This window comes from Monodelphis domestica, chromosome 5, assembly GCF_027887165.1.
Source record: "Monodelphis domestica isolate mMonDom1 chromosome 5, mMonDom1.pri, whole genome shotgun sequence".
Classification (NCBI taxonomy): Eukaryota; Metazoa; Chordata; class Mammalia; order Didelphimorphia; family Didelphidae; genus Monodelphis; species Monodelphis domestica.
In genome coordinates, this window is record NC_077231.1 from 80,040,674 (window position 1) to 80,051,977 (window position 11,304).

Genomic DNA, 11,304 nt, shown 5'->3' on the forward strand with positions numbered 1-11,304 from the left:
ACCACAACGCCCTAAGGAAACACCAGCTACAATTATTATTCCAAATCTTGGAAAGAAACAAAATGAGAGAAATTGCAACTCAGTGGCAAGCTAGCTGATCCCATGTGGCTTTGTGGTGAGCTGGTGACCCCTAATGGCTGCCAAAGGAGGGAAGAAAACAGAGACCAGATGGCCTGGCCAGTTATTGCTAGTCAGTGACTGCAGGGAGTAGCCTCCTTCCCTGACATTGGAGCAAAGCAAATGGGCAGTTTTACCAGATATTATACACAGAGCTCAGGTCTGAGTCGTGTGTGTGTGTGTGTGTGTGTGTGTGTGTGTGTGTGTGTGTGTGTTGTTAGAAATCAGTTCTACCAGAGAAGGGCATTAACTATTCAGGGATCCTCTAATCCAGCCCTTTACCTCAAAATGGGGCACCCTGGAACAATAGAAGGAACATTGGAAGCATCTTACAATGGGCAGTAAGGATTAGACATTGTGGATTAATTAATTCACCCAGGGTCACACACCTAGAAAGTATCTCAAGTCATATTTGAACACAAGACCTTTCATCTCTAGTCCTGGTTCTCAATTCACTGAGCCACCTAGCTGCCCCTCTCCCTTTCTCCCCACTATCTTCTAATGCACCCTATTTTACTTTGGATGGCTTTAATATCTAGGAAGCTGTATGGATTTTAGTTTTTTTCCAACCTGATTAAATCTTTAAAATCCTAACAAACAGAAACGTCTACACCCCTACTTAAGGATTAAGTGTTGAGGAAGATGGCCTATGACCAACATGTGCTAGCAAATGACAAATAAGAAACAACTGACAGACCCCCTGGGCTGTCCTAAGTCAAGTTTAAGCTACCATTGGTACTTGTGAGACACAGGAAGTAATGTAAAAAACATTCTATATATTTGCATCACTTCCCCTTGCTGGGCGCTCTTTCACGGCAGAGATGTGGCTCATGGCAGCGGTCTTGGTGTCTTGGTGTGCCTGCAGCTCTTGTCTGGTTTGGGTGGTGAGCATCCTTGGTGCGGAGACTGGGAGAAGCTCAATAGCATAGGTCAGGTGAGGCGTCTTCCCTGAGCTCTCTCAGAGTTTATGCTGATTCCTTTTTTTCCTTTACCTTTCCTAAAACACTATCCTCTTAGGAGGCTCCTCATCTCAGAGTAGACCTCATGGCTGGAAGCCGAGCTAGTTTTAATCTTGGAGGAGGCCTTGTGGCTGAGGTCTCTGAACTTCCCTTGGTTTAGGCTAGTCCAGAAAAATCTTATACCCCTTTTCTCTTCTTCTTTTTAATTCTTTCCCTCTATATTAATTAAAACACCATAAAATTCCCAAACTGACTTGAGTATTTTTATTGGGATTTGAATCAATCCCTGGCAACCATCAGTATACTATATTAGTCAAAACCCCTAAATTTACCCCCTTACAGCTGTTTCCCTTTCCTTGAGTCACTATCTACCCTTGGTATCATCATGTATTTAAGTCTAGAAGAAGCCTTAGAGGGCAAAGAGACCAACATTCTTAGGTTACAATTAGTCAAGAGTCAATAGCATGGCATTCTGAGGAATAAGCCAGACCTAAACAAAAAAATGTGAAGTGCAAACACAAGACCCAAGAGCACCCTCAAAAGGTAAATAAGAAAGAAAAATTTAAGGGACTCATTAAGGTCAAAATGTTTGTATTTCTACATGGAAAGAGGATATCTGTAATTCTCAAAAATTAGTCTTAGTAGTAGAGAAGATAGAAGGAATATACTTAGAAAGAGGGTGGGGAAGTAAGCTGATTATGATGATATGATATATATGATGATGTACGAGGATATAATGTGTATGTATATGTGATGATATGAAATTATATGTCTGCATGATATGCTAAAAAATCAAGGAGTGAAAAAGGATGGCACTGAGAGAAAAGGGAAGGGAGAGATAGAACAGGGTAAATTATATAACATAAAGAGTCAGGAAAAATCATTGTAGAGAGTGGAGGATAAGGGTGATGATGGGCAATGCTTAAACTGTGCTCTCATTGTAACTGGCTCAGAGAGGTAAAAACAAATATACTCATTGGGGTATAGAATTATACCCTACAGAGAAGTATTAGGAGAATAAGACAAGAGTAGGGGGAGGTAATTGGAGGGAGGGGAAGTGTAGTGAAGTGATAAAAAGCAAAACACTGGTGAGGAAGAACAGGATGAAAGGGAATAGTGCAAGATCCAAAGGGGAAAATAATATGGATGGCAATACACAGTAATCATAACTCTGAATGTGAATGGGATGAACTCAACCATAAAACAGAAGCGGATAGTAGAGTGGATTAAAAACCAGGATCCTACTATACTTTGTTTACAAGAAACACATTTTAAGCAGGGAGAAACACACAGACTAAAGGTAAAAGGCAGTAACAGTCATGATACCAGACACACCTAAAGTAAAAATTGATCTAATTAAAAGAGATAAGAAAGGAAATTACATCTTGCTAAAAGGTAATATAAACAGTGAAGTAATATCAATACTAAACATTTATGCAGTGGGTATAGCATTTATAGTGGTAGTCTCTCGGTGATCGAGAATGACAATTGTCTTTGTGCATTATCATCTATTGATGTATTCTCATGTGACTTTGAAGTCCAAAGGCTGAGATGCACAGTTTGTGGCACATGGGGCATGGGATGCCAGTTGTTAGGGGAGGTGCGGTTGTGGCCTGGTGTCGGCGTTCACGCGCAGTGGCAAGATGTCGACGTCGCTCATCTTCAAAGGTGGTGGCGGCATGGTTAATGTGGGTTCGCCAGCTGCTTCTGTCAGAGGCAGCGAGTTCTAGTTGCTTTGGTGTCATGCCAGCCCACTTCAAGTTTGACTTTAGATGATCCTTGAATCTTTTCTTTGGTCGGCCTTGTTTCCTGAGTCCAGCTGACAATTCACCATAGAATACATAGAATTGGTATTCGCTGTGGGTCCTTGCAGATGACGTGTCCAGACCATCGTAGCTGGGTTTTGAGGACCATGACTTCAATGCTGGTGGAGTTGGCTCTGTCGAGGACTTCCTGACTGGTGATTCGGTCCTGCCATCGGATCCTCATGATTGACCGGAGAGAGAGTTGGTGGAATTGCTCCAGCTGTTTCAAGTGCTTCCGGTACAGTGTCCATGTCTCGCAACCGTATAGGAGTGAGTTGAGGACCACTGCGGGTATAGCATTTATGCAAATGTTATAGCATCCAGTTTTCTAAAAGAGAAACTAACAGAGCTTAAGGAGGAAATAGATAGGACTTCTGGGCTAAGATGGCCACAGAGTAGTAGGAAAGGGCTCTTTCTCCTTACCACCAACCAATGTGAAAAGTCTCAAAAGGACAAGGAGCAGAATCATATGAGTGAAGGGACTCTACTATAGGAAGCAGACTTGGAGGTAGGCAGGGTTTGGTCATTTCCATACTATAAGGGGATAGAATTGCTCCTACCAAGGAGAAGACTGATCACCCTCCCCCTACCACACCAGAGTCAAGGTGAGCATGGGGCAATCACTAGGTTCTCAGAAGGGGGCTGGCTGAGGGGACCACAGACTTGCCCCTTAGGGAAGCAAGACTTGGGACCCCAGGAGGCTGAGAAGGTCAGAGCTTGGGTGCAGAGACAGGGCAGAGAGGGGGGGCTGCCCACAGCAGATGCAGCAGAGACTGAAAAATAGCTTCAGGGCAAAATTTTGCTGAAGCTCAATACACAGAGAGCTGCCTACCCTCCTCACTCAGACTTCTGACTGGGAAGGGAAGAAAAAACTAACATAGCAATGGCCAACACTCAAGAACTATATAACTACCAAAAAAAAATAAGAAAAAATCTTTGACTGGATAATTTCTACTTAGAGAAGCAACAAACTACAGTGGAGACAACAGAGGACAACAAGCAAACACATCCAAACTTTCCAAAAAAAATGGAAATTGGTCACAAGCTCTCCAAAAAATCAGGCTGGAATTTGAGAACCAAGTTAAAAAGATAGGAGAAACTTGGCAAGAAAAGTGGGAAATAGTTCAAAAAGAAAATAACAGTTTAAAAGACAGAATCTCCCACTTGGACAAAGAAGCTCAGAAATCAAATGAAATGATGAGTAAATTGAAGACCAGAAATGACCTGCTGGAAGCCATGAAAAGTGGGATAGACTAAACCAAAAAGGAAAAATCAAAAGATTATAGCTGAAAACCAGTCTTTAAAGACTAGAACTGGGCAAGCAGAAGCTCATGATCTCAAGACAGCAACAATTAATGAAGCAAAGTCAAAAGAATGACAAAATAGAAGGAAACATGAAATATCTCGTTGAGAAAATGAATGATTTGGAAAACAGGTCAAGGAGAGACAACTTGTGAATTATAGGTCTACCTGAAAACCCAGAAATAAACAGAAACCTTGACATCATACTACAAGAAATTATCCAAGAAAACTTCCCTGATGCTCTTTAACAAGAGGACAAAATAGTCATTGAAAGAGCCCATAGATTGCTTTCTACTCTAAATCCTCAAAAGCAGAAAATAACTAACAAAAGCATATTAGTGGGGAACCCTACCTTCCCCTACTAGAACTAGATAAATTGAACCAAAAAATAAATAAGAAAGAAGGGAAGTGAATGAAATGTTAGAAAAAATAGTTAATAGATGTTTGGAGAAAACTGAACAGGGATAAAAAGGAATATACTTTCTTCTTGGCAGTACATGGTACCTATACAAAGATTGACCATGTACTAGGGCATAAAAACATTGCAAACAAATGCAGGAAAGCAGAAATAATAAATACAACTTTTCCAGATCATAATGTGATAAAATCATAATTAATAAGAGTTCATGGAGAGGTAAATTTAAGACTAATTGAAAACTAAATTTAATTCTTCAAAACTGGTGGGTCAAAAAACAAATCATAGAAACAATTAATGATTTCATTAAAGAGAATGGCAATGAGACAATATATCCAAATCTATGGGATATAGCCAAAGCAGTACTCAGGGGAAAATTTATATCTCTGCATGCCTATGCAACAAAATAGAGAGGGAGGAGATCAATGAATTGGACTTTCAACTTAAAAAATTAGAAAGAGAACAAATTTAAAATCCCCAGATAAAAACTAAATTGGAAATCCTAGAAATTAAAGGAGAAATTAATAAAATTAAAAGTAAAATAACTATTGAACTAATAAATAAGACCAGGTGCTGGTACTTTGAAAAAAACAAATAAAATAGATAAAGTACTGGTAATTCTAATTTTAAAAAAAGAAAGAAGAGAACCAAATTAACAGTATCAAAAATGAAAAAGGCAATCTCACCTTTAATGAAGAGGATATTAAGACAATTATTAAGAGCTACTTTGTCCAATTATATGGCAATAAATATGACAATCATTGAAATGGGCGAATATTTACAAACATATAAATTACTTATATTAATGAAAGAGGAAATAGAATACTTAAATAATCCCATCTCAGAAAAAGAAGTTGAACAAGCCATCAAGGAACTTCCTGAGAAAAAATCCCCAGGGCCAGATGAATTCACAAGCGAATTCTATCAAACATTTCAAGAACAACTAATTGCAATACTATACAAACTATTTGGCAAAATAAGCAAAGAAGGGGACTGACCAAATTCTTTTTATGATACAAATAAGATACTGTTTCCTAAGCTAGGAAGACCAAAAACAGAGAAAGAAAAATACAGACCAATCTCCTTAATGAACATAGATGCAAAAATCTTAAACAAAATACTAGCAAAGAGACTACAGTAAGTAATCACAAAGATTATTCACTATGACCAGGTGAGATTTATACCAGGAATGCAAGGCTGCCTTAACATTAGGAAAAGCATCCACATAATTGACCATATCAATAATCAAACTAACAGAAATTACATGATTATCTCAATAGAAGGAGAAAAAGCCTTTGACAAAATACAACACCTATTCCTATTAAAAACATTATAAAGTGTAGGAATAGAAGGGTCTCTCCTCAAAATAATGAACAGTATTTAAAACTATTAGTGCAACCTCCCGGCCTGCAAGAGGCTGCAATGGGGGGAAGAATTGAGAGGATAGAGATAGAGAAGAAGTTTTTACCCGCGAAGGGCGTGAACGGGCCGACTTTAGAGATGTGAGTAACCGAGTCAGTAGACGAATATTATTTGTATGAGCCACAGCTAAGCTCCGACCACTGGGTGTGAATATTCAGGCTGAAACCACCCAATGATCCTCTTTTAACACCGTACCGGTCAGAGGATAAAGCTAGTGCAGATGGAAAGGAGACTAGGAACTACAAGAGGTAGATAATGCTAGATAGCATTAGGAGAAAGAGAGGAAGTAAGGCAGGCCTGGACTAATGACCAGGCCTTAGTAAGGCAGGCCTGGTCTAAGGACCAGGCCTTAGTAAGAAAGATAGAGAAGAGGGACAGGGGAGAAGTTGCTACTTGCCAGACCCGGGAATCCTGAACCAGTGGGCGGAGCTTAGATGAGCTGGTTTATTTATAGTCATGCCAGCTCAATACATATTGAACAGTTATATGATACCTCAATACATATGGATGAGTTATCTGGGGTACCCCTATTGGATAATACAATCTATGACAAGGTGAAGGTGGGGTTTTACTCCTCAGGTGAGTGGGACACAGGAAAGCAAGGTTTCGCGCCTAAACTTCAGCCATGCTGGCAATAGAGTTCATTGCCATGCACATAATGACCATGTGCTCACTCACATTCCTTGCTTCCCCACAACGTCTAGGGCTGGGCTGCTACATCTCCCCCTTTTTGTTTGACACACAAATGAATAGAGTGATATCAAAATGTAACTCAACACACGCTAAATATAAACACACTGGTGCACAATCATAACAATTCACAGTGAGAAAATCAAACCCGATTATAAAACTCAAATATAAAAATCAAGTGTGAACCTTTTTTCTATCTATGTGCTTAACAAAATAATTATATAAAATATAAAATGTCAAAGAGAAAAATAATTTCCATAACACTGATCCTGGTTTCATGAGGTAGAAGTTCTCCGTCTGACAAGATAGGTGCTTCAGTTAACTACGTCACTCTTCACCAGTCAGAACCATGAGAAGTTGTCAGATCTCATCATGATTAGCACAACTGACCTCCTCTGGACCTGAAGGATAAATGCTTTCCTTCTCTTGAACTGATTCTGCATCTTTGGGATCTATTCGCTCTCACTGCCAGATGCCTGCCACCTAAGAAACTGGTTGGAAGGACGATGCCAGGACCTCCAGTGACTGAGGGCGTCAGTGCACTATGTCTCTGCATTCCCCAACCTCAAGCATCCATTTCACATGGAAAATGCATTACCGTGGCTTAGGCTGTCTGGTATTCATCATGATTCCCGTTGCATGCAATCAGACATCACTCTCCAGAATGGTCAACTGAAAATTAACAATTTCTGTCATGTTCTCATGCTTACTGACCGTAAGGTGACTGTAATTCTAGAAATCTTGGCACCTTCATAATTCTGGATCAGAGCATTAACAGTACCTTCTTTATACTTAAAGTTCTGGCCTTAATAGTGCAAAAGAAAAAATCAAGGTTGATCAATCAAGAGTGACTTTAAAAAGTGTCCTCTAAAATATAAATACTGATCTTAGAGCAAAATACTGATCTCTGTAAGATTTCTTAGAAATACTGATCTCTATAAGATTCCTCTCCCTTTTCTTTTTGATTGTGTGGCGGGAGAGATTCCTTTAAAGAAAAAACATCCTCTCTGAACAATTCAGGAGGGACAGACGTGTGACATAGCAAACATGCCTTCACTTTCTCAGTATATATCAAAGATTGGAATGTAAAGTATCATGATACTCTGGTCTTTCATAAAACGGTTGTGTTCAATTCAACATTTTCAGGCACCAATTGCCTAGTGTGATAAGACCGTGCCAATTCTGGCAGTATGCCTCGAATGTAGGCTCTGTTTTTACAGCTTCTGCTGCAAAGTATAATCAAACCAATAGCCAATAATATGAATAAAATGATAGTACCAATGCTGGTTAAATTAGCTCTACCAAACCAATTTTGGGGATCTAGGGAAGATAAAGTTGCTTCCCAATTTGCAGCTATATTTGCAGCTTCATTCTCATATACAATTTGGTCTAATTTGTTGATCTGCTGTTGCAACTTAATAATGTCCAAGGTGCTGTTATGACTTCCCCAAGCACCCTTGATGTGCTGAACGACCAGTTGCCATTCATATGACACATTATCATATGGCAACGGAGTAATACAATAACCCGTTTGATTGTAATGACAGGGATAAGTAATCCTTGTGTGTAAAGCTTCAACCTCTTTACCTAACCAAAACACAGCATCTTTTAAACTGTCCAGCTCATCTCTGTAAGCTAAGTCAATACTCTGCTGAGTGTGCCATAATTTGGAAGAGTTAGACACCACTTCCTGTATGAACTCATGGTTCTGGATAGAGGAAGTTAATGCCAATGTTGCCGTGGTTAGTGATGTGATCATGGCAATTACTGAGACTACGGCTCCTATAATCTCCAAGACCATTCTCTTGGACCTATGTATAACCATGTTAAATGCCTTTTGAACAATGTGCACAGTAGGCGTAGATGCCCACGTCTCTGTCAAGTTGACAGGTACCCACATTAAAGGTGGATGATACATGATAGCAACATATGAATCTTGGTGTTTAGGACTAAGACATTGATGTAGTCGGCATTTTGTGCAGTTGATCTCATATAGACCTTGGTCATTTTTAAAAATTCGTAGGTTGTTACCTACTAGCATTACATAAGGAGCAAAAACACATGCTGTGACATTGATGTGACTGTCATACTCAAGATCAAGTCCTGAGTTCTTCACCTTGACCTTAAACTTGTATATCGGCTGCGTGGCAGCCACTATCTTCCACTGCGTGTTCTGTATAGGACCTGCTTCAATAGCAAGTCTAGAACCAGCCATGTCCACTTCTAGTAAGTCCTCAATTTTCTGAAAATTCTGACATGGCATGTGCCATTTCTCATAGTCAGTGTATTTGTCTAACCGTGTCAGTTGTTCAGAGCGACCACAACGTAGCCTGGGTGCCCAATTGTAAATGTTAAAGTCTGTGGTTGCCGGCATCTTAACCTTTCTGGGAACTCGGACAGAACAATCTGTCCATGGCAATTCCTTTTGTACCGTACCTATCTGATTTGGACATAGGTACTTGTTAGCAGGGTGTTTAGGTTGGAACGTCTTACGTGCTAACTCATCTCCCATTCCTATCACACCCATGCCAACCCCTACATAACTGTTGTCAGTGGCATTTTTGACAATCCACGCTTGCTGTCTGCGTGGTACACAGAAAGAATTACCAATAAACGAATTTCTAAAAGACATACAAAATGGAGGATACACAGTAGATCCTGAATAATTGTACAGAGCCCCTTCAGACTCTAGAGGAACACGTTTGGCTAGAATAGGGTGTGGTAGCCAGTCCGTGTTGTTAACATATACCAGAGGGGGCTTGTCCATCCAAGTTAACATTCTCAAAATAGGAGGTTTGGGCACGATGGACCAGTAGACTTCAGCATGACAGATGTTCAGCAAAGTCAAAATAGTGAATGTCATCAGAGTAAATGTAATGTCAGTGTTCAGAGTGCGTGCATTCACCAGTGTTGCCTTCGATCCCGGTGCCCTGCGCTTGACCATCAGGTAGCTGACTGGAGACAGCAGCGATGCTCGTCTGCTTCTCGTCCTGGTCTCGGGCAGCCGGTGCGGTGCTAGACTGGTGAGCCTGCTGCTCTGCTCCCCTTGCATCTGGAAGCGGTCCCTTCCACGGTTTGAGATGCTTACTGGGAGTCCAGATCTCTCCATTATCTGTGGAAACACAAGCATATCCTCGACCCATCGTTATTAACCTGTTCGGACCTCTGTAATCCTTGTCTCCTGGCAATCTCCAGAAAACCCAGGGCTGCTGCACCGTGTCCATTGTATCATGACACTCAAAATGCGTCTGCATAGGTGTAGCATTCAGCCCTTCTGGGATGGAGAAATGATTGAGAGTTAAAAGTACTATCCTTAACAGTTTGTTAGGGATAATAGGTTTGGGTTTAGAGATATCACCTTCATAAATTGTCAGGTACTCTCCTTTTTGTTTTTGTATCTGGTTCTTGAGAGTCCTGTTAGCTCTCTCCACTATTGCTTGACCAGTGGAGTTACCTGGAATTCCAGTTTTGTGGTTTATATTCCACAGTTTGCAAAATTCTGCAAACCTTTTGCTGGTGTATGCAGTACCATTGTCAGTTTTTATCTGACTTGGAATGCCCAAATGCGCAAATGCTTCCAGCAAGTGTGCAATGACATGAGAAACTTTTTCTCCCGTTTGTGCCGTGGCCCATATGACCCTTGAGTATGTGTCAATTATCACATGCACATACTTCCACCTTCCAAAAGGAGCATATTGAGTCACATCCATCTGCCAAAGCTGGTTAGCTTTGAGTCCTCGTGGATTAGCTCCTGGGGGAAGAGGTGTAGAGGAGAACTGGGCACACGAGCTGCATTGCTGGATTATCTCCTGTGCCTGTCTTTTAGTAATGTCAAATTGGCATTTGAGAGATTTTGCATTTTGGTGCAATAAAGAATGTGATCTAACTGCATCTTGAAAAGCAGATGCCACTAAGGTATCCACCTTAGCGTTTCCCTCCGAGAGAGGACCAGGGAGGTTAGTATGTGAACGAATATGTGTTATAAAAAATTTGTTCTGCCTCTGCCATATCACCCTCTGGGTGGTACGGAACAAGAGATATAACTCCTCATCAGGTACAGGTTTAATCTTTGCTGTTTCCAGCGAATTAACCAAATTAACCACATATAATGAATCACAGATTATATTACAAGGTTGTACTACATCCCTTAGCACACTGCGAACTGCAGCTAATTCAGCTTTTTGTGGAGAGCCATAAGTAGTGTCTAATAACATTGTACTATCCTGGACTACAGCTCCTGCTCTCCCATGTTTTGATGCATCTGTAAAAACGTTCACAGCATCTACAAGGGGATGCATGGATGTCATTCTTGGAAAAATAATAGGAGTCAATTTTACAAACTGCAGTATCTTATTAGCAGGAATGTGATTATCTACCTGTCCTGTATAATCTGCAAAAGCAATTTGCCATGGCAAAGACTGTGCAAATAAATTCTGAACTTGCTCTCTTGTTATAGGCACATGAATTGTACTAGGATCTATGCCAGTTAATTGTCTTGCCCTTTTTCTGATCTGAGTTATCAGCAAAATGATAAGTTCTAGATAGCTAGTGAGGGATTTAGTTTGTTGATTGGCTAAGTGAATCCATTCTATGA

The 11,304-nt window shown here is 40.4% G+C and overlaps 1 protein-coding gene across 1 annotated transcript; it reads right to left on the minus strand.

Annotated features, from left to right (window-relative positions):
* Window positions 1-7,821: 7,821 nt before the first annotated feature.
* On the minus strand, window positions 7,822-9,573 carry LOC107650854 (endogenous retrovirus group K member 6 Env polyprotein-like). Its single transcript, XM_016428790.2, has one exon. It carries the CDS (start codon window positions 9,571-9,573, stop codon window positions 7,822-7,824), a length of 1,752 nt encoding a protein of 583 aa, XP_016284276.2.
* Window positions 9,574-11,304: the final 1,731 nt, after the last annotated feature.